This window comes from Myxine glutinosa, chromosome 13, assembly GCF_964187855.1.
Source record: "Myxine glutinosa chromosome 13, kmMyxGlut1.1, whole genome shotgun sequence".
NCBI classification, from domain to species: Eukaryota; Metazoa; Chordata; class Myxini; order Myxiniformes; family Myxinidae; genus Myxine; species Myxine glutinosa.
Window position 1 is genome coordinate 11,741,330 of NC_136273.1, and position 23,801 is coordinate 11,765,130.

The 23,801-nt window shown below is 45.4% G+C and overlaps 1 protein-coding gene across 3 annotated transcripts in view; it reads left to right on the top strand.

The window, feature by feature from the left end:
- The first annotated feature begins 1,847 nt into the window (after window positions 1–1,847).
- The window catches only part of PUM3 (pumilio RNA binding family member 3), a 70,283-nt gene continuing 48,329 nt past the window's right edge, over window positions 1,848–23,801 (top strand). Inside the window, exons 1-7 of one of the 3 annotated variants that reach the window (XM_078767084.1) lie at window positions 1,857–1,894; window positions 1,994–2,110; window positions 13,617–13,678; window positions 17,157–17,264; window positions 17,310–17,387; window positions 17,861–17,978; window positions 20,130–20,205. In XM_078767084.1, coding sequence (XP_078623210.1) covers window positions 13,624–13,678; window positions 17,157–17,264; window positions 17,310–17,387; window positions 17,861–17,978; window positions 20,130–20,205 — 435 coding nt within the window. In that variant the 5' untranslated portion in view covers window positions 1,857–1,894; window positions 1,994–2,110; window positions 13,617–13,623. Of the gene's footprint in view, window positions 1,895–1,993; window positions 2,111–13,616; window positions 13,679–17,156; window positions 17,388–17,860; window positions 17,979–20,129; window positions 20,206–23,801 lie in introns of all 3 variants that reach the window. The other 2 variants (XM_078767082.1, XM_078767083.1) reach the window with 2 other exon arrangements.

The window sequence follows — 23,801 nt, forward strand, 5'->3', positions numbered from 1 at the left end:
CTTTGGAAACTCTTGTAAGTTCGCATATCAGAGTCTTTTAGAGATACCCTTTAGCACACAAAATTATGAAGGTCAAGGTCAAAGGTCAAGGTCACTTTGCGGCCAATCATGGAGGTGTTCACCTCAGTGTGACCTGAAGCAAGTCACTCATGTTCACATTTTGGCAAGATACGGTTCACCCTGTGGGTGACATATGTTTTTTTGTTTTTTTGTTTGTGGTTAATCATTTTTTTTCACGTTTAGATCACTCTGTAGACCACAGTTATTATTGGAAACTCCTGTAACTTCGCATATCAGAGTCCTATAGAGATACCCTTCAGCACACAAAATTTTGAAGGTCAAGGTCAAAGGTCAAGGTCACTTTGTGGTCAATCATGGAGGTCGACGAAACACTAATTTTTTGAGTAACTTTGATCGGATCGTCTCCAAACTTCATGGGAATCTAGTATATGGTCCGGCGCTCAGCTGATTAGTTTTTGGTGGCGATCGACCTTGACCTTCATGGTTAGCGCTGGAGGTCGAAAATTATTGACCCCAAGGTCAAATTTTGAAATCGTAGGTACCATATCGAGTAATACCTCATATGAATGCCCTTGATGAGTGCTTCCCAGATCTGTAAACAGTTTGACGCTATGACGTCATTTGATGACGTCATGACGAAAAAACGGAATTTTCACATTTTGGCAAGATACGGTTCACCCTGTGGGTGACATATGTTCATTTTGATTTCGTTTGGTAGTGTTTTGTTGCACACCAACATAATAATTTCAATGAAAGGGAGAAGTTGTGATTGGTACTACGTACTGCGTCGTGACGTCTGGGGGCGTGGCTTTGGTGGTCGCTTATAGCGAGTCATGATGGCTGTGTGTTCTGTGAGAGCTTGGCATCGTCTTTAATAAACAACTTGATTCAATCAATGTTCTGAACTTACTACACGGATGTTCCAACATCCACTTACAATATATACGTACATATATCTCAATATGTAACCGAGATGATTTGCACTGTCCATTACATGTACTAGGGCATTGCCCGTACTATATCTATATCTAAAATTATATCCCCCCCCTCTATTTACATGAAATGGTTTGGTCCAAAGCGAACGGCTTGCGAGTACGGTGACAATCCCCCCCCTCTATTTACATGCAATGGTTTGGTCCAAAGCGAACGGCTTCCGGAGTTTGGTAAAGAAATCGCCATCGCGTGCACAAACGCGCAGGAAAGCGAATGAATCGCAAATTCGGTTTTATTAGTTTTAAAACATAGTTTAACGCCAACATAGTTTGCAAACGTGAAATAAATGAATACGCTCTCAAATGTGCCATCCGAGGCAGAGTGTGTCCTCCACGTTCGGCACACGCGATCGTTCGCTGCTCTCTGATTGGTTGAATCGTTTTTTGGACATAGCTCGGTAAGTAATTGTCCGATTAATATGAAACCTTGAAAAGGCACATCCTCGGGTCCCCAGCAATATACCTGGCAAGTTAAAAGTATATCGGACCCGTGGTTGTCGAGAAACAGCGGTCACAGACAAACAGACGTACAAACGTACAGACAGAGATTACTGGAATTATAGATAGATATCACCCTCTGTATAATCTGCTTCGTTAGTTTCTTATAGTTCCGTCGAAAATCACCTAATTTATGCTGACAGCGAGTGAAGAGTATGGTCATTCTTTAGGGGCGGTGTATAACAGTTATTTTTCTGTACAGTATGTAACTTTCCCCATTAATTTTATTTCAGTTAAAGTTATTAGTTATGTGAAATTATTTGAAGAGGATGAAGTGACTTGTTTTGTGCGAATAATAAATTATCCCAATCGAAGGAAAATCCGAATTGTTCCTCTGTTTTGAGGGAATTTGCTCACGTGACCACTCTGGTACACGTGCTTAAGTATGTATTGCCGTTTTCTGACGGGTTTTGTGTCTGTTTTATCGTTAAAAATTGGTGATAGCGTTTTAATAATCGTATTTTTTTCACGTTCTCGCACAGTCGAGTGACATCGTCTTCATCGGCCGAATGACATTGTCCCATTGAGAGCACTGCGGACACTTCGGCCTGCACTGTACATGAAGTGACACTGAAAACGTCCGAAAAACGACCAGGCAGGTTCGAATGGATATTTAGGAGTTGTTTGTGATTTTATTGCCTGTACCGGAGTGCTTTTACCACGTCTGTATTCTAATTCGATAGACTTTTTTGATTTTACCTGTGGCGTTTTTAGACGCAGCAAATGTGACTATGAAGAGATTCGACTTTTCTTTACTGATTTTATATAACATAAGGGATGAAGATGATAAAACGACTAAAAGCCTAAGGTGGTTTCTTGGCTGCGTTAGTCCATGACACATGAATCGATAGTGAAACACGAATATCAATAAGGCATCTTTTATAACACGTTGTTGTTGTTTTTTTGTCCCAGTCAGTTCTCCGGCACGGAGATAGCTGATCATCTTCTTCCTCTTCTTCTTCATATTTTTTCATCTGCTTCAACCTCTTCTGCTTTAACCTCTTCTGCTCCAACCCTCTTCCTTCTTCATCCTCTTCCTTCTTCATCCTCTTCCTTCTTCATCTTCTTCCTTCTTCATCCTCTTCCTTCTTCATCCTCTTCCTTCATCCTCTTCCTCCTTCATCCTCTCCTTCTTCATCCTCTTCCTTCTTCATCCTCTTCCTTCTTCATCCTCTTCCTTCTTCATCCTCTTCCTTCTTCATCCTCTTCCTTCTTCATCCTCTTCCTTCTTCATCCTCTTCCTTCTTCATCCTCTTCCTTCTTCATCCTCTTCCTTCTTCATCCTCTTCCTTCTTCATCCTCTTCCTTCTTCATCCTCTTCCTTCTTCATCCTCTTCCTTCTTCATCCTCTTCCTTCTTCATCCTCTTCCTTCTTCATCCTCTTCCTTCTTCATCCTCTCCTTCTTCATCCTCTCCTTCTTCATCCTCTTCCTAAGTGAAGGTAGTCACGTAGATCTTCTGGTCTGCACTATTGATGGTACTTTGTTAATTTGGTGGTTGGTGCAGGATGGAGAGCTCATGATTGATTGATGGTCACAGCGCAAGTGGAAACGCTCATCCCACCAAACCTTGTCCAGACCCTGTTTGAAAGTTTCAACAGGTTGAGCATCCACAACATTCCAGGGAAGACTGTTCCAGTCTTTACCTACCCTCTGACTGAAGAAACTTTTCCTCACGTCTAACTGCATAAAGAGTTTAAGGGTATTGAGCCGGAGTGAAGAAATGTTGCGGTCTAATCTTGTCGAGCCGTGTAGCACCTTAAACGTTTGGAACAAAACACCATGGCGGTGGTGGTAGAAGAGCGAAAACGTATTCAAATGCCGGAGTCTCTCCGGATAGGAAAGTTCACGGAGGGTGGGAATAATCCTTGTAGTTCGTCTCTGCACCTTCTCAACTTCATCGATGTCCATCAGGAATCTAGCATGCCAGGCAATGTTCCCATACTCCAACAGTTGGCGTACCATTGCCTTGAACATCACAGGGAGGGTTTCTTCATCAGACTCGTGAAGGATCGTTTGATTACCCCAAGTGTTTGGTTCGGCCTTGTTAACCCGAATTGCCACATGCTTATGAAAGCTCAATTCCCTATCCATGATAGTTCCAAAGTCGATCTCCTCGATCACTTCCCGCAACTCTGCATTCCTCATATGGTACGGCTTCCTGATGTTACGTCTACCCAGGTGCAGATTCTTGCATTTGTTCAGATTGAAAGGAAGTAACCGTAGCTGTGACCATCCCATGGCACTATCTAGGTCATTCTGGATGACTGAAGTTGATGCTTGGTCGAAAGATGGTCCATACACTTTGGCATCATCAACGTAGAGTTGGATACGGCTTGGGATTGAGGCCGGCAGGTCATTGATGAGGGATCATCATCTTCTGCAAGACGTTGTGCTTTTGCCGACGTGAAGCCAGGACTGCACAGTCTTCCATGATATGGTTTATTGTGTGTGGAACGGCCTGGCAGTGGTTGCAGGTGTCATAAGTGGTGTCGGCGAGTCTATGTTTGTAGTGTAAAATTTGTGGGTGGTGTCCACAGCAAAAGTGTGAAAGGTGAACATGATCAAACCTGCGGAGTAGTTTCTCTGTGTCATCGATGGACGGGGGTTTTGTGCCCAAGATTCTGTTTGGGCCCAGGTTATTTATTGTGTTTATGGTGATTTGGGTGTGGATGTGTTTTTTGTAGTTTCCGTTGTTTGGTGGGGGGATGTTACGAAGGATGTCACTGTCGTGTCTTTGTGGTGGAGTTTTAATGTGTCTAGAGGCCTTGGGTGGTTGTACATGTAGTGACATGGGTTATTAGGGTTGGCATTTGCCGTTGCAAGGAACTGAGCACCTCATGTCCAAGTGGTCTTTGATTTTTACATTTTTACTTCTGTGTGTAGGTGCTCGATGGATGTTAATGTGTAACCTGTGATTATGTGAAGGGATTTGTTTTGTATGGTCGGTCTGCAGGTGTTGAGATGTGTGTTTGATAGGCTGGAGGTCCAAGATGAGCTGATGTAGTTGATGCACTGTTTGTATGTTGGTGATGTTGTTTCTTTGTGACGTACAAGGTTTGGTGCCTGTGCCCACCCTAGGTGTGTTCAGCCTGAGTGTGCATGTTTTTTAAAAATTAACTCAACTGGACTATGTCCAGCTGAGTTTTTGTCGACACCCAGTGTCCGTCGTCTGTCCTCTGTCTGTCTGTAAACAATTTGACGTCTACGCTCTAAAAGTCACAAATGGTTTATTGTGTGTGGAACGGCCTGGCAGTGGTTGCAGGTGTCATAAGTCTGGCAGTTTGGTGATGCAGGAACGGCCTGGCAGTGGTTGCAGGTGTCATAAGTATACATCGGATTTTTATGTGAAAAAATAAAAAAGATTTTTTCACACAAAACGGCTTTTTTGCACGCAAAAAAAATATTTTGCTATTTTCGGAGGAAAAAAATATTTCGCCCTTTTTGGGGAAAAATAAAATAAAATGCCCTTTTTGGTCGAAAATGTCTGGCAACGCTAAAAAAATTAGGAAATTTTTCGAAATTTTTAACTGCGATCGAAATTTTTAACTGCGGTCGAAATTTTTAACTGCGATCGATCTCAAAAACAAAACGTTGCGTCCACTTGCGTGCGTTGCGTCCCCAGCGTGTACAGCAGTGAGGCGGTGTACTACAGTGAGAGAGTGTACACAAAGTGTGAACAAGTCTCCTATCAATATGAGTGCTGCTCTTCGTGACAAGTGGCTGAAGGAATTCAACGCCCTCAAACAACCCCCCTCAAACAACCCCTCTCTGTGCCTCATCCCTTCACCTTCAAACCTTTCATCCTCCTCATCCTTCCCTTTCTTGGAACTCTTCTGCAATCGCTGACACACTAACAACTGCTCTCCCTACCTCCCCCTCTCATCCTTCATCTTACCCTACTCCTCCCCTCCCCTGTCCTGTACCCGATGCTCCCCCTCTCTCTTCATTAACGGTATGGACCTCAAACATCCGGGGCCTACGCTCAAACCTGACTGATCTCTCCATACAGGTTGCTTCTGACAATCCAGACTTGATCTGCTTAACAGAGACTTTCCTCCTTCAAGATGTCTCTGATTCCTTAATATCTCTTCCTGGTTACTCCCTCCTCCGGTATGATAGACCTGAGCCTCGGCCTGGTGGTGGGGTGGCTATCTTTATCAAAAACTCTCTTCCTCACTCTCCTTGCACTGCCCTCTCTCCTCCTCACCCCCAGGAGTACCTCTGGCTACGGCTTCCTCTCCGCTCCCACCTTTTGTTCATATGTGTTCTGTACCGTCCCCCAAACAGTGATGACTCCATCTACATTTCACTGTCTGACAACATGGACCAACTTCTATCCACTCATCCCAACTCTCTCTTCCTCATATGTGGTGAATTCAATTGTCATCATGCCACCTGGTTGGGTGTGGGTTCCTCTCTCACCAGTCATGGCACCTCAGCAAAGGACTTCTGTGACTCACTGGGATTGACACAATCTGTCAATTTCCCGACCCGGATCTCAGCCAATGGAGTATCTTCTCTTCTAGACTTGGTTATGACTAACTTCCCTGCTAATGTCTGCTGCTCTTCTTCTGCTCCAATCGGTTCTTCTGATCATGTGCTTGTCAAAGTGGACATCTCTCTGGCCATTCTCAGAGAGCCTCCTCAGCGTCGACGAGTCTGGCATTTCACTCAGGCCGACTGGGACGGTCTTCAAGCAGCCATCAATCGTCTGGATTGGTCTCCCATCTCCACTGCCTCTGACATCAATTCTTCCTGGGAATTCTTCCAAAGCAAACTGATCTCTCTCATGCACAGATTTATCCCATCTCGCCTTCAGTTGTCTTACCCTTCCTCCCGTCCATGGTACACTGAATCTTGTGGTGAGGCAGTTGCCCTGAAACAACTTGCCTTTGCCTCTTGGAAGGCGAATCCAACTGAAGGAAATCTCAGTTCCTTCCACCAAGCTCGGAACAAGTGTGTGTCTACCCTCAGGAGTGCCAGGAAGCACTATCTCTCCTCACTCAAGAATGAACTCTCAAACCTGTCTCCTTCCTCCAAATCCTGGTGGCGTCTGGTCAAATCCGTTTCTGGTGTTTGTTCCCCCTCCATCCCCTCCCTTACCTCAAATGGCCACACAGTTGACATCGCACGTGACAAAGCCGAATGCCTCAACTCTGTGTTTGCCTCAAAATCCTTAGTCCCAAACCCATCTCTCTCTGTTCCCACCTTTCCCAGTCGAACCAAACTGCTCCTGGACTCTGTGACCTTCTCTCCTGACAAGGTGGAGGAGTTTTTGTCAAACCTCGACTCTGATTCTGCAACTGGACCAGATGGCATCACCCCACGGGTCCCAAAATCCTGCTCTGCCGCTCTATCTCACCCGCTCTCTGTTCTTTTCACCCTATCCTTTGCTCAAGGTCATCTGCCAGCATCCTGGAAATCAGCAAACATTACCGCTTTACACAAAAAAGGTGCAAAAACAGATCCTTGCAACTACAGACCAATCAGCCTGCTCCCAATTATCAGCAAAGTCATGGAATCCATCATTGCTTCGGATATGAAATCTTTCCTCTTCTCCAATGGCTTGATCTCTGATCATCAATTTGGTTTCAGACCAGGTCACTCTACTCTGGACATGCTGCTTCTGCTGTCTCAACAATGGATGGAGGTCCTCAATGCCAAACAGGAAATCAGGGCTGTCTCCCTTGACATATCACGTGCCTTCGATACGGTCTGGCACCCAGCTCTGCTCACCAAACTCTCCTCCTATGGTATCCATGGAAATCTCCATGCATGGCTTGCGGACTTCCTCTCTGGTCGTAGTCAACGTGTGGCCCTGAATGGATTTCTCTCATCTCCCCTTCCCGTTCAGGCTGGAGTTCCCCAAGGCAGTGTGCTGGGCCCTGTGCTTTTTCTGGTCTTTATCAATGATCTCTCCGACTCTCTGGAAAATCCTCTGTATCTCTTTGCTGATGACTCCACTCTCTGCCGCTCCATTCCTCTTCCCTCAGATCGGCAGTCTGCAGCCTCCTCACTCTCTGAAGACCTGGACAAAATCACAGACTGGTCAAACATGTGGAACATGTCTTTCAATCCTGACAAATCTCACACTCTTACTATGTCTCTCCGAAAAGATCGACTGGACAACCCTCCCATCTACTTTCTCAACAATCCTCTCCAAGAAGTTCTGTCGCTCAAGCTTTTGGGTCTCACCATCTGCCATGATCTTTCTTGGGAAAACCACATTTCCAAGCTGGCCTCCAAAGCCAGTCGCCGACTGGGCATCCTCCGTCGTGCGAAGTCCTTCCTAGGCACACCTGAGCTCCTCACCACATACAAGGCTTTCATCCGCAGCTCAATGGAATACTGTTCTCCCCTATGGGTCGGTGCTCCTGCCTCACACCTGGCTCGGCTTCACGCTGTTGAATCCAAAGCTTTCAGAATCATTGGAATCTCCCGCGATGAAGCTATCTCTGAGGGCCTTTCACTCACTCACCGCAGGCAGGTAGGTGGTCTTTCTGTCTTCTACCGACTCCTCTCCGGCCTTGCTCCCCCAGCTCTCTCTGTGCTCTGTCCCCCAAATATTCCTACAGGTCGCACAAGATCTGCCAGCCACCCTCTGATGGTTAAACTGCCGAAATCTCGGCTCTCTGCTCACCTTCACTCTTTCATTCCTCTTTTCTCCCGCCTCTGGAACAAACTCCCACACTCACTTCAATCACACTCCTCCCTCCAGGTCTTCAAAACAGCTGTTCACCACCATCTCTTATCTTCCCCCATCCAAAACCTTGATCTTTTCTACCCCCACTAATTCACCCCAGATCCACCTTGTTTGAAATTCCAACTTCTTTCCTGGAAGTCTTGGCAGTGTCCATATGTTTTATACCTCTCCCATCCCCCCCCCCTTCCCATGCCTCCCCCCCAAAGCCCTCTCCCTCCCACAGTTCTCTCGATGTCTCCATGTCTCTCGGTCCCTGCTCAAATGTTGTGTTTGTGTCCTTCCCCCTCTCTCCCCATCTTGTCTACCGCTCCCGATGTTATTTGTTTTGTGTGTCTGTTTGTCTTTCTGTGTGATTAATGTTCGCTCTTTCACGAGCCTCGATCTTGTATACAAAAGAAAAAAAAAAAGAAAAAAAAAACGCTGGCGGTGATGGGGCCACCTTCAAGTACGTGTCGAGTGACATGGCTTTCTGTCGAGCTTGTGAAAAGACTTTCCGGGCGAAGCAGAAGTCTGAGCTGGCCCAACATGTCCGAGGAGACAGCCACAAGAGCAACTTGACCTTGAAGAAGAAGAGGACGGTCACGCAAGCCACCATGGAGGACTTTGGTGGCGGAAAGAGGCACAAGTGCGACGTCGTGGCTCAGGAGCTGTGCCAGGCCATGCTGGCCGCTGGCATCCCATGGTCGAAATTGGAAAACCCTGCCCTCCGGTCGTTCCTGGAGAAGCACATCACTCTCCAGATCCCCGATGAAAGCTGGATTCGAAAGCACTACCTCGACAAGTGCTACGACGAGGCCTTGGCGGGGATCCGTGCCGACCTCGGACAGCAGCCCATCTGGCTGTCCGTCGACGAGACGACCGATTCGGCAGGTCGATATGTGGCCAACATCATCGTGGGACGCTTGTCCAAGGAGGGGTACTTTCGTCCCCACCTCGTCAAGTGCATGTTTCTGGAGAAGACCAACTCCGGGGAGATCGTGCGTGCAGTCAATGACACGCTGCGCTATCTTTGGCCTGATTTCAAGCCGGAGTGCCTCAAGGTCCTCGTCAGCGACGCCGCGGCCTATATGATCAAGGCCGGCCATGCCCTGAAGGAACTCTTCCCGGACTTGCTGCATGTGGCTTGCGTTGCCCACGCGCTCCACCGTGTCTGCGAGACAGTCCGAGAAATGTTCAAGGACGTCAACGACCTGATTGCCACGACGAAGAAGGTGTTCGTCAAAGCCCCGTCGCGTGTTGTCTTTTGGAAGGAGCAGCAGCCCAATCTTTCTCTCCCCCCGGAGCCCATTCTGACTCGGTGGGGGACGTGGATCGACGCCGCGGTGTTTTACGCCGAGCACTTCGAGGCCGTCAAGGACATTGTGGACCAGCTGAACGATGACGACGCGATGGCCGGAGTGCCAAGGACCTGTTCGGAAAGGCGGACATCAAGCTCAGTTTGGTCTTCTTAAATGCCCACGTGTCGTTCATCCCGAAGATCCTAAGCAGCTGGAGGAGGCCGGCATGGAGCTGGCCAAGGCCTTCCAGCTCCTTGATCAGGCCAAGGAGGAGCTCGAAAAGATCCGAGGCTGCCGTAAGGAGATCCTGCTCACCAAGTTCAAGGCGGTGCTGCAGCGCAATCCCGACATTGGTGTGCTGAGAACAGTGGCTTTGATCCTGGATGGAGATCAGCACGGATCTGAGGTTGGTGTGCCGGCTGGAGTCAAGCTTGCTGACATCCCCCTCTTGAGGTACTGCCCCATCGTCAGCGTCGACGTGGAAAGGTCCTTCTCCGTCTACAGAAACGTCCTCACCGACCGCCGACACCGCCTCACCAAGGAGAACATTACCAAGATAATGATTTCAAACACCTACTTTAACCATTCCTAAAAGGGTCTTGTCAATTTCTTCTAGTCCTCTACTTATCAAACAATGCGGTTGCAATAAAGGTACCTGAACGTCATTTTTTACCTGTTTACTAGCCCAGAGTGCTTAATGTTGTGCAGGAAAAAGCTTACCATTTTTTGTTCTTTTTTTGACTGATTTCTAAAAAACTTGGTAATAATAAAAAATGAATAAAACGGGGGAAACAAATATTTCGGGATTTTTTCACATAAAAAAAAAAATGCCGCTTTTCAAAACATAAAAGGCCTATTTTCTTAACATAAAAATCTGTAGTCTAGTCATAAGTCTGGCAGTTTGGTGATTGCAGGAACGGCCTGGCAGTTTGGTGATGAAACTTGTTATGCAGTATCTTTTAGACATAAACTAGTTTGGGATTGCATTTGGGTGTTGCACGCCCAAAAATGGGCGCGGCAGGGCGGCCATATTGAAAAATCTATTTTTGTCAATCTGGTACTTCTTGGTGTGTAGACAGTATGTAACAAACCTCATCACATATATTATGGGTTTTGACGATGTCCAAAAAATGACCGTCGTGACCTATGACATGACTTGACCCATAAACATCAGTTTGGACGACGTCCAAGCTCTAAAAGTCACAAAGACTGATCAAATTTGATGGTGTGTGTGTGTGTGTGTGTGTGTGTGTGTGTGTGTGTGTGTGTGTGTGTGTGTGTGTGTGTGTGTGTGTGTGTGTGTGTGTGTGTGTGTGTGTGTGTGTGTGTGTGTGTGTGTGTGTGTGTGTGTGTGTGTGTGTGTGTGTGTGTGTGTGTGTGTGTGTGTGTGTGTGTGTGTGTGTGTGTGTGTGTGTGTGTGTGTGTGTGTGTGTGTGTGTGTGAGAGAGAGAGAGAGAGAGAGAGAGAGAGAGAGAGAGAGAGAGAGAGAGAGAGATGTCATTTAGTATGGTGTGTGGTGCAGCGCTATGTTCCTTGGTGTAATTTGTTAGAAGAGCGACTTGATTTTGAGGGGTAGTTTTGAGGCTACTTTTAGTCTGTTGCTGGTGAGCCAGGTTTGGAAGGTCCTATACTAAGGAAGGGTTGAAGTTGTGCTGTGGTGGTGTTGATGTTGCTACGAGTAGAGGTGATGGATATATCATCCACATACGAGGTTATTTGTATGTTCTCGGGTGGTTGTGGAATGTTGTGCATGAACAGATTAAAGTGTGTGGGGTAGAGGACTGAGCCTTGAGGGACTCCATTCAGAAAATATCATGTGTGTGATGACCTGCCGTTAAAAATGTGAATGACTGTCTGCATGATAGGTAGTTGACCAGACAGCGTTTGGTGTTGAGTATTATGTTTGTGAGAAAGAGCTTTGGGAGTGTGTCAAACACTTTGCTGAATGTCTACTGTGGAGAAAATAGTGAGTTTTGGTGGTTTTCTATTGTTGAAGCCTTCAAAGGTGTTTTGTGTGAAGTTTCTGAGAAGAGTGGTGGTGGAGTGGTTTGGTCAGAATCCGTGTTAGGTGTGTGAGAGAGGGATGTGAGGGTGCTTAGACAGTGCTTATTGCTCCTGGGAAGGTGCAGCAAGGGGTGTATGGTGCACCTTACTGGTGGTTCTCCACTCACAGTATGGAGTCACATAAGTACTGATTTATATATATATAAAGGGGCAGCCAATAAGTAACTCTAAAATATTTTTCACAACTTATTTATTGCATGTACGTGTGCAACAACTGTTATTTTTCAACATAATCTCCATTGCGTTCAATGCATATTTTCCAGCGCTTTACTAAGGCCTGGATTCCTCTGGAAAAAAAATAATCTTTCTGGCTACTTGTGTAGCCATTCTTGCACTGCCTCTTGGACCTCTCCATCAGATCGGAAAGTGGTTCCACCAAGCGCCTCTTTAAGTGGCCCAAAGATGTGGTAATCCGAAGGGGCGAGGTCTGGCGAGTAGGGTGGATGAGGAAGACACTCAAAATGCAGGTCCTCGATTGTTGCAGCTGTAGCGCGGTCAGTATGGGGCCGAGCATTGCCATGCTGCAGCAAAACACCGGTAGTGAGTAGTTCACGACGTTTTGATCTGATTGCTGGGTTCAGATGATTTTTAAGGTGGTCGCAGTATGATGCACTGGTGACTGTGGTCCCTCCGGGCATGTAATGCTCTACAAGTGGGCCTCAGCTATCCTGGAAGAGCGTCGGCATCACTTTTCCAGCGGACAGCTGTGTGCGGAATGTTTTGGGCTTCGGTGAAGTTGTATGGCGCCACTCTGCTTGCCCTCTTCGTTTCTGGCTGAAAGTAGTGGACCCAGCTTTCATCTCCAGTCACTATGCGCTGTAAGAAAGCGTTGCCTTCTGTTTCGTAACGTCGCAGAAGTTCTTCACATGCGGCCACTCGCCGTTCTTTCAGTTCGGGTGTGAGTTGTCTCGGCACCCACCTTGCAGACACTTTGCGGAACACCATCACATTGTGAAAGATGTGGTGTGCTGAACCATGGCTGATGTTCAATTCGGAGACCACTTCATCCAGCGTAATGCGACGCTTTTCCCTTAGCCCGTGCTCAGCTCCTGCAACCATTTCTGGTGTGTCAGCTGTGTGTGGCCGGCCCGAGCGAGCAGTGTCTGCCACACTGGACACTCCACTTTTAAACTTCCTGTCCCAGTCGTACACCTGCTGCAGCGATAAACATGCGTCACCATATTGTATCTGCGATGGATTTCACTGGGATTCACACCTCACTTCCCAATAAACGGATGACAGAATGTTGCTCCTCCCTGGTGCATGCTTCTGAGGGAGCCGCCATCTTGGAACTGCTCTACTGACGTCATACGCTCAATGTTGCCAGATCTAAAACGGGCAAAGCATGACTCTTACCCATATTTATAACATGTCGTCTACAACTACACACATTACATTCTCGAATTTATATCGCCATTTTAAGGTTACTTATTGACTCGCCCATATATATATGAAGTAGAGACAGAGTTCTTCACAGAGAGTTGTCCATGAATCGTGATCCCTTACCGAAATAGAGGTGGATAATTCGAGACCTGGGAGGACTCTGTTGCACTTTCTTCTTTAACTTGCAAATGGAGTTAACAATCAATGACATATACACACACCTTTCATTTATTTAGCAAACTACTGGGTGTGAGAAAGCCACATGCCTGTGTTCTACAAATGCACCATTCAATGGTGCTATCACAAACCAGTGCGTTTTCTTTTTCCGTAGCAACGGCCCATATTCAGGAATAGTTGGCATTTGTTTTCTCCTGTATACGTACATGAGGCATTAATTAATAAGCAGTGTAAAAGGGGTAACGTTTTCTCTTTCTCCAACTTGGGGGAGATACCCAAACCTCACTGCCTTTGCACCTTTGGCTTTTTCTTCTTCTGGAGGGAAAGTTGCCTCTTCTTCACCATGCCAGTAGCGCTGCTATTGCTAGTTTTTGCAAGAATGAGAATTCTTTTCTGCACTAATTAGCAGCTTGTCACAACACTTGATTGTGGAAATGTACAATATTGTATTTTGTCATTGAAAGTAAAAGTATATTTATAACACGCATTCTCATCTTAGCATTGTTATGGTGGAAAGCGAGAAGATGGGAGGTGTGAAGAGGTTCAGAGAAAGAGATGAGGGTGAGTGGTGTGAATACACGGTAATATTTGGAGTATTATGCGTTCAACAACATTTCTTACTTGTAAGGGAACTCTCAGGAAAGTCGCGACATGGCAGATGCTCCTGGCTGGAGAGACACCAATCTGTAATGTCCAATAGTGGTACCACTTTGCTTCAGTGGTTTCGGAGAAGAAGTTGCAAGTGTTTACGGACTGACTGATGGACGGACGACGCGACATCGCATAAGCTCCCCTGAACTTTGTTCTGGGTGAGATAAAAACAGGAGGTTTGAATTTTTGAATACTAGGTGGCCATAATGTTGGGGATCAGTTATCCCAATCTTTAGTCTCTTCTTTGGGGCATATGCCAAAGTCTTGAGGATGTTTATTTTGTTTAGGGCTGATTTTCTTTCCATCATGTGATCAGTACAGTCGGGTCTCATTACTGAACAGATACTTTCCGTGAATGCGTTGCCATACCGAAAATTCATCATGTCAGTACTTGCTGAGGAAACCCCTCGAGAAGCCTTTATTAAGGGCATCCTCCAGCTTTCCGGGAACGTGCGTACATGATGCTGTGGCATCTCATTAAAATATTTCTGTACTTTGCCTTGTACCACCTGACCTGCAGTGGCTTCTTGATCTTGACGGCGCTGAACAACATTGCCATTTCGAGAATTTAATTTGATTTCTTCAGGATTGCTCAGAGGTTTTATAAAATTTTATTTTAAAATAATTCTGCATTTTGCTGTTCATTATATTGCATTGAGAGACCTTTATCATTTCCTTTATCAAATTGGGGTTGTTCACAAAAATGTGATGTGGCAGATGACTCCACATTGTCTCCTATTGTATGTCTAATCCCTCTGCTAGGCAGACAGCAGCTGCATCCGTTTCTCTGCTGATCTGGAAATGTATATACTTTGGTCTTATAATTGGAACTCTTGGAAAACTCAGTCTCACCATATCGTTCCCAACGCATCATCAAACAAACCTGCTTATGGATTTATTTAGTCATCCACTAAAAGAGGTTCAGTCTCTTGAATATCTAGGCCTTTCCGTCCGTCAGCCATTATCTTTCCTGGGCTGACCAATTTTTTTTTTTTTTTTTTTTTTTTAAACCTCTGCCACCAAAGGTGGATGGAGGTTATGTTTTCACCCCTGTCTGTCTGTCTGTCTGTCTGTGAACAAGATATCTCAAAAAGTTGTTTCAACACTCCACCGATCTGGGATTTATGGCAAATTGGATTTACTGCAACACTCCGAAGTGGCCAGACGGAAGCCTCTCCTCAGTGAAAGACACATGGAAGCCCGCTTGGAGTTTGCAAAAAAGCACCTAAAGGACTCTCAGACTGTGAGAAACAAGATTCTGTGGTCTGATGAAACCAAGATTGAACTGTTTCGCTTGCGTCTGGCCACTCTGCCATAAAGCCCAGATCGGTGGAGTGTTGCAGTGATGGTTGTCCTTCTGGAAGTTTCTCCCATCTCTACACAGGATGTGTTGAGCTCAGCCAGAGTGACCATCAGGTTCTTGGTCACCTCTCTTACCAAGGCCCTTCTCCCCCGATTGCTCAGTTTGGCCGGGCGGCCAGCTCTCGGAAGAGTCCTGGTTGTTCCAAACTTCTTCCATTTAAGAATTATGGAGGCCACTGTGCTCTTGGGAACCTTCAATGCAGCAGAATTTTTTTGTAGGTTTCCCCAGGTCTGTGCCTTGACACAATCCTGTCTCTGAGCTCTGCAGGCAGTTCCTTTGACCTCATGGCCTGGTTTTTGCTCTGATATGCATTGTCAGCTGTGAGACCTTATATAGACAGGTGTGTGCCTTTCCAAATCATGTCCAATCAATTGAATTTACCACAGGTGGACTCTAATCAAGGTGTAGAAACATCTCAAAGATGATCAAGAGAAATGGGAGGCACCTGGGCTAAATTGCAAGTGTCATAGCAAAGGGTATGAATACTTATGTCAATGTGATATTTCAGTTTTTTCTTTTTAATAAATTTGCAAAACTTTCTAAAATCCTGTTTTCTCTTTGTCATTATGGGGTATTAAGTGTAGATTGATGAGGGAAAAAATGAATTTAAACGATTTCAGCATAAGGCTGCAACATAACAAAATGTGAAAAAGTGACAGGGTCTGAATACTTTCTGAATGCACTGTATAACATGATATTTAAAAAAAGGTATGACTAAACTATATTTGTAATGAGATATCGCCCACCAAAAGGCTTTAAGGCCATTCAAGGTGGGGGCTACACAAAGGAAAGTATAGATATTAGACAGCATGGAGGAATCTATTGACATTTCTCTTGAATTGAGGTAGGTTGGGATAGAGAGGAAAGCAGGATACAGGTAAACTGTTCCAGAGTGATGCTGTGCAGGGGGGGGGGGGGGGGGGGAATTCGAAGAATACCTCATAGTCTTCCTCCTTTGGACAAATACAGTGTATGGATGGGGAGAACTGCCAAACGTGGGGAGCGAGTGAAAGTCTGCTCAGGTGGAACAACCTGTGATAGACCCTCAGAGCACATTCCGTGGTAATATCTGTAGAAAAGGCTCAAGGGAGCAACAGAGCCGAGGACTGCGTGAGGTTCCAGGGATGATGCCATCTCCTGTCCCAACAGAATGGCAGCACGTCGCTGGATTCTGTCAAGAAGAGATAGGTGACATGCCGGACGGGCACCAGCCCAAATATGGGAAGGGTATGGGATGTATAGTGGATGTATACTCCATAATGTATATGTATAGTGGCCATGTATAGCTGAAGTATAGCAGATTGAGAAAGGTATCGCCGAGCATGCACCATATAGCAAGTATGCTCCCCAAAGCCAACTGCAATTGGGCATCCTACATCGATCCAAGCTGTTCCTGGAAAATCAAAGCTACATCTCCAAGGTCTCTAATCAAAATCTCCAAGGTCTTTGTCTATAATACAATGGAGTACTACTCTCCATTATGGACTGGCTCCCCAGCATCACATCTGTCTCCTGGATTCTCTGGAATCTAGAGCTCTCAAAATTATTGGAATTTCACACGATGAGGCTGAAGCACATGGCTTGTTGCTCTTGCATCGCAGGTGGGTCGTTTTATTTTAAAATATATATTTTCACCTTTTCTCCAATATTGCTCCCTCTTCTCTACGTCCTATAACCCTCCCTATTTATTCCAGAATGTACGTATGTGGTCTTTCAGTAATCCCCTCCTGCTTAAACTTCCAAAATCCAGGTTGACCACGCCTCAATTCCTTTATTCCTTGCTTCCAAAGGCTGTTCTGTCTCACTCTTCCCTCCAGGACTTCAGCGAAGCAGAGCACAGCAGATTGCTCTTAAAATAACAAAACAGCAGATTGCTTGCTCCGAAAACCCTCGTAGAATCTTCCTATTGTGTGAATGTGATTCATAATCTGCGAATGTATATCATAAAGTTACGTTGTACTTGTTCATTACTGTTCCATATGAGTAGATTTTTATCCCCTTGTAATTTTTGCTTTTTATTTTTAGCTCCATTTGCAGGCGATCATAAGAAGCAGAGAGGTGGAGTGCAGTTTAAATACGGCAACGAAAGGGAACAATTCAAAGATCAGAAATTTACAAGAGGAAGAGGAAGAGGTGGGGTCATACAGGGAGGGAGTTGGGGAAGAGGAAGAGGAAGAGGAAGCCATGGAGTTGACAGAGGAGGGAAGATGGAAGGCTTGGGAAAAATGGAAGAGAGTGTTGAAATTTTAAACGAAGGTGAGCAATGATGGGATGGGTACTCCCGATGTACTTTTTTCTTAATTTTGTGTTTTTATTTCTCTTTATAAATACAGAGCTAATGCGTCGTGTCACATGTTTGATGGGGGAGGGTGGACATTGTGTGGATGACTCAACAGGGTGCCCTGTGGATTAAGTTTAAGCAGACTATAGGTACTTAGGGTCAACATCTGGTTTGCAACATGAAAATTGGAGTATTTTAAGTTTGCAGGTGAATGGGGGAGGTGGGAAAGCCTCAGCTTGAGGGTTGGGGGACTCATTGTGGAAGAAATGGATTGGTGGTTAAAGTTTGGATGAAGTTTTGGGACTTTATGCAAAGATTTTCAAGTGGAGTTCAGGGCCCGAGGTTGAGTGAATCTGATGGAAAGAAATGACTCATTCATAGGTGAGTGAACGTTATGTTTTTCTGAGAAAGTTGTGATAATTGCTGATGTTTTTCCGTGCTTGAGCAGTGACCGGGAGACATAAAGAGATGAAAGAGCGGAAAGAACGGAGAAAGCATCGAGAGGGTCAAGGAGGTCAAGCCATGCTCATCCAGAAAGCGAAGACCGTCTGGGAAGAAGCCCGGCGGTACGAGCGGCATCCCGGCCAGTATCCTGCATTCCCTTTGAACATTCCCTTGCACTGATTTACTTCTTGCTCTGGTTGTTTACCGTCACCGTCAGGCATACATATGCCTTCCAGGTGTTACAGGTGTCACCAGCCTCCAAACCTTGAATGGCAAAATGGAAACCATGGGGTTATTTGATCTCTCATTGAAAGTTCACCATGCTTCAAGTTTTTGTGGGATTCATACTGCAGTTACAGACTGATAAATACATTGATGAGGCAGGTAGTCTTCCTTACATTGACCCAAAGAAGGAACTTAAAAAAAATTATTATTATTATTATTATTATTATTATTATTATTATTATTATTATTTTTTTGTATACAAGGTCGAGGCTCGTGAAAGAGCGAACATTAATCACACAGAAAGACAAACCGACACATAAAACATATAACATAGGGAGCGGTAGACAAGATGGGGAGAGAGGGGGAAGGACACAAACACAACATTTGAGAGCAGGGATCGAGAGACATGGAGACATCGAGAGATCTGAGAGAGGGCGAGGGCTTTGGGGGGGGGGCGTGGGAAGGGGGCGGTGGGAGAGGTATAAAACATATGGACACTGCCAGGACTTCCAGGAAAGAAGTTGGAATTTCAAACAAGGTGGATCTGGGGTGAATTAGCGGGGGTAGAAAAGATCAAGGTTTTGGATGGGGGAAGATAAGAGATGGTGGTGAACAGCTGTTTTAAAGACCTGGAGGGAGGAGTGGGATTGAAGGGAGTGAGGGAGTTTGTGCCAGAGGCGGGAGAAAAGAGGAATGAAAGAGTGAAGGTGAGCAGAGAGCCGAGATTTCGGCAGTTTAACCATCAGAGGGTTGCTGGCAGATCTTGTGCGACCTGTAGGATTATTTGGGGGACAGAGCACAGAGAGAGCTGGCGGTGCAAGGCCGGAGAGGAGTCGGTAGAAGACAGAAAGACCACCTACCTGCCTGTGGTGAGTGAGTGAAAGGCCCTCAGAGATAGCTTCATCGCGGGAGATTCCAATAATTCTGAAAGCTTTGGTTTCAACAGCGTGAAGCCGAGCTAGGTGTGAGGCAGGAGCACCGGCCCATAGGGGAGAACAGTATTCCATTGAGCTGCGGATGAAAGCCTTGTATGTGGTGAGGAGCTCAGGTGTGCCGAGGAAGGACTTCGCACGACGGAGGATGCCCAGTCGGCGACTGGCTTTGGAGGCCAGCTTGGAAATGTGGTTTTCCCAAGAAAGATCATGGCAGATAGTGAGACCCAAAATCTTGAGCGACAGAACTTCTTGGAGAGGATTGTTGAGAAAGTAGATGGGAGGGTTGTCCAGTCGATCTTTTCGGAGAGACATAGTAAGAGTGTGAGATTTGTCAGGATTGAAAGACATGTTCCACTTGTTTGACCAGTCTGTGATTTTGTCCAGGTCTTCAGAGAGTGATGAAGACCCATCTACTTTCTGATGAAGACCCAGACCTTATTACAAGGTTTTCCTCAAAGCACTGTAGTGTATTGATCTCTATGTTTAAAGATTTGGCTATGATGATTATGCAACGCTAAGGCTTCTAATTCACTTAGCATCCCTGAAACAATGGCTGTTCCATTTGTGGCAATGTTGCAAAAGAATCGTGTCGCTGGATCGTCACTATCTCGTCACTATGGGAGGGGATAGAGGGGAAAGGTTTGAGATGATATACGAGTTATAGGAGCAGAATATATTGACTATAAAGCTGAGTTTGTGGAGGATAGTCGTGGCAATAAGGCCTGCAATTCCCAGCATTACTACCCTCGCCATTACTGCTCATTTTGCCGACCTCGGAAGAATGACAGGCTGAGTCAACCCCACCTGATGTTTATTCAACGGTCCACCGGGATTTGAACTCGGACCCTAGGATACCAAGCCAGCACCCTAGCCGTAAAGCCAGCACCAAGCGTAATGTGTAATAAGTCACTGTTAAACTTGTGGTCACTTCTGTACATTTGACCTTTGGTGTAGAATAGCAATAACATTACAGCTCTGCACATTGTTTGTTTTGAGAGTCGTTGGAACCCCAACTTTCCTACCTCCTTGTTGTTTCTGACCTCATTCCGATTAACGTCGACTTGGTTTTAACGTTCGATGTGAAGCAAAGTGGTTGCCACCATGTCTTTTCAGAAAGAAATGCAGTGTTGAAAAGCGGAATGAATTGGTCGAAGACATCGTTTCTATGGCAGCCAGTAAAATGAAAGAGGTATGGTGATGTTGCACAATCTTTAATTTTTGTCCCCCGTCGCACCGCGGAGCGAAAGGTTGTCTATGGTTTTCCCCTCCGTCCGTGTGTGCGTCCGTGCGTGCATGCGTGCGTGTGTGCATGCGTGCGTTGAACCTTGTGAGCAGAATATCTTGAAAAATAAACCAACTACTCACTTCTAATCTGGTGTGCAACTGTATCTCGGCATAAGGAAGAACGCTATTGAAAATTGGGTCGCCACGTCAAAATCCAAGATGGCCGCCACCATATATGTCAACCTTGTGAGCGAAATATCTTGAAAAATAAACCAACTACTAACTTCTAATCTGGTGTGTGGGTGTGTCTCCAACCCACTCGCAAATATTATCGACTCTTCCATGTTTTCTGTGTCTTCCACTTTGTCAACTCGCATCACTTCACTGACGGGGGACCTAGGCGTAACGCTTGTTTTTTTTTGTTCTTGGAACTGATTTATTGTCCTTTCCCTCCTTTCCCTCACCCCCACTCCCATCAAATATTGTTTGTTATTATTGCACCAAATTGTTTCTCTTTTATTTGCATTTTCCACAATTGCCCCATTTGGTGCAACAAGTACACCCACCCACTCACTACGAGAGCAGCAGGGGGAGTCATGTTATTATCCTTACAAATTATTATTATTATTACTATTACTTATGTCAGATCAGGTCATTGAAAAGATCAGACCGTGCCTCACCATTCTAAATCCACGAGAATAAAATTTACTTCCGTGAGTCGGGGGTGGGGTGGCAATATCGCAAGTCACAAAACTCCTTGGGGAGGGGGATATTGTTGTGTAATAACATTAATATTATGCTATTATCAATTTTTGTTGTTATTACTTTTGTTATTAGAAGCGGCCTTGGAAAAACGCCACATTAGCGGCAGGAAGGGTCATGTTTTTAACCCTTGTGGGGTATATAAACTACAGTAGATCTACAATCAGGTGCTCTCGTCGATGTGATAAACATATATTGCCTCAAAGATGTCCGGATTCCTCCAAATTTCTTTCAGTTTCGTGTTTATAACAGCATTAGCAACTGTTTAAAAAGGTAGTTATATAAATGACCAGGATTATAAATAATAGACATATGTGGGAAAATTACATGCCCAGACCGGGAATCAAACCCAAGTCCTCTGGTGAACCGTACCAGTGCTCTGCCATCTGGGCAACACTGAACAGGCATGCAATTTTCCCACACATAGAAGTGCCACTCTCTGGTTGAGATGGTTGGTTGGCAGAGCACTGGTATGGTTCACCAGAAGACCTGGGTTCGATTCCTGGTCTAGGCATGTAATTTTCCCACATATGTCAATTAATTAGTTTGAAAAGGTAATCACATCTGTTTGTGGTTTATAATATTTTTACTTCTGGTAGGGGGAGCTCCCACGAAAGTGACACAATAAGCTGTTTATACACGTTAACACGGTGCTCGTTAAAGGAGGAAAACCCCCTTGGGGAGGGGGAGATATTATTAGTATTAGCTATTCGTATATATTGTTGATGACATTAATACAAAGCTATTCCATTTATTGTTATTATTAGAAGTGCCTTTGGAAAAACGCCACATTAAAGCTATCTTAACACGTATATACACCTCAGCACGCAACCCCCTTGGCAGGGAAAATCCTCTCCCGGTAGAGGGGAAGTTAAATCGCTACAATCTCCATCGTGTGACCCTTAGTACTCCTGTCAAGTTCGGTTGTGATTGGGTAAGTAATGACTAATGACCAATTGTATAGCGGTCAAAAAACGTCAGACGGTAGATACAAAATTGCGTATTTTAGTTTGAATCGTATTACTAGAACATGGCTCCCTATGAGAAGAGCCTGAGGGGATAGGGGAGATGGAGGGTGGGGGGATAATAGGGGAGGTGCCGTGTGCCTTGGCTAATATATTTTGTTCGGTGGCTAATAGTCCCCCTCTGTCTGCAGCAGAGGTCAGTAAGATGCTTGAAATGTGGCATGTGTACAAGTGAAAATTGCAAGTCGCCCCCACCCCCCACCCCCCATCCCCGGAGTGGAGTGGAGTGGAGTGGAGTGGAGTGGAGTGGAGTGGAGTGGAGTGGAGTGGAGTGGAGATTCTTTTTTGTGTGAGCCCAGGACCTGACCCTGGGTAGTACCCAGCACGCGTGCAATTTATTTTATTATGCTCTAACAGGAACACAAACCAACATGGATAAACGCTGTTTATTTATTGTGACAAAAAAGGTGCAGTGGGTGGCTGGAGATGTATACACTTGTTCTATTATAAACAGATCATCACGAGCAGAGTACCCGCCCCACAGGCGATCTTGTCCCAAGCGTGCAACAACCTATTGTGACACATCCCTTTACTTGGGCTACGTCTAGGCAAAAGATCGCTGTCTTGATCGCTCCTGAAAATAGAAATAACCCGGGTTACTTACTTTTGAAGCAAAAACGTGTTCTGCTTATGTACAGTCACGTGAAAAAGTAAGTACACCCCATGTAAAGTTTTGACTTTTTCAACATATTTCAACATACAACTATTTGATCTACATTTCAACAATATTGATAGATAAAGGTGATATAATACAACAAATATCATGAAACATTTACATTTTGTAGTCCATTGTATAATTTAAATAAACATAAATGCAAATTTCGCATGTGGAAAAAGTAAGTACACCCTTGGCTCTTATAGGGGGTATTGTCCCCTTTGGCAGAAACAACCTCAAGTAGGTGTTTCTTATAACTGTCGACCAGTCTCTGACATCGACTGGGAGAAATGTTTCCCCACTCCTCCATGCAGAATTCTTTCAGCTGTGTGGTGTTTGAGGGGTTTCTTGCATGCACAGCTCGTTTCAAATCCCCCCACAACATCTCGATGGGATTTAGGTCCGGGCTTTGACTTGGCCATTCCAGAACCCTCCATTTCTTTCTTTTCAGCCAATCCCAAGTGGATTTACTGGTATGTTTAAGGTCATTGTCATGTTGCAAGGTCCACCTTCGGTTGAGCTTCAACTTTCCGACAGATGGCCTCACATTATCCTCAAGCACCCTCTGGTACAATGAAGAATTCATCGTGGATTCTATGATGGTGAGCTGCCCAGGCCCTGATGCAGCAAAGCTGCCCCAAACCACAATGTTTCCACCACCATGCTTTACAGTTGGTATCAGGTTCTTGTGGTCAAATGCTGTCTTTGGTTTTCACCAAACATGTCTTCTGGTACTGTGGCAAAATAGCTCTCCCTTTGACTCATCTGTCCAGAGCACATTGTTCCAGAAGTGCTGGTCTTTGCCTAGGTGTTCATTGGCAAACTGTAGTCTTGCCCTGATGTTCTTTCTGGACAGCAAAGGTTTCCTCCTGGCACACCTCCCATGTAGATCAAATTTGTGCAGCCTCTTTCTAATGGTAGACTCGTGCACTTTGACATCAACAGTGGCAAGAGCTACCTGTAGGTCCCGTGATGACATTCTGGGGTTTTTAGAGACTTCTTTCATCATCTTGCGGTCTGCTCTCAGGCTGAACTTGCTGGGGTGGCCTGGCCTGAACAAGTTGGCAGTTGTTTGGAATCCTCTCCACTTGTAGATGATCTTCCGGACAGTCGAATGAT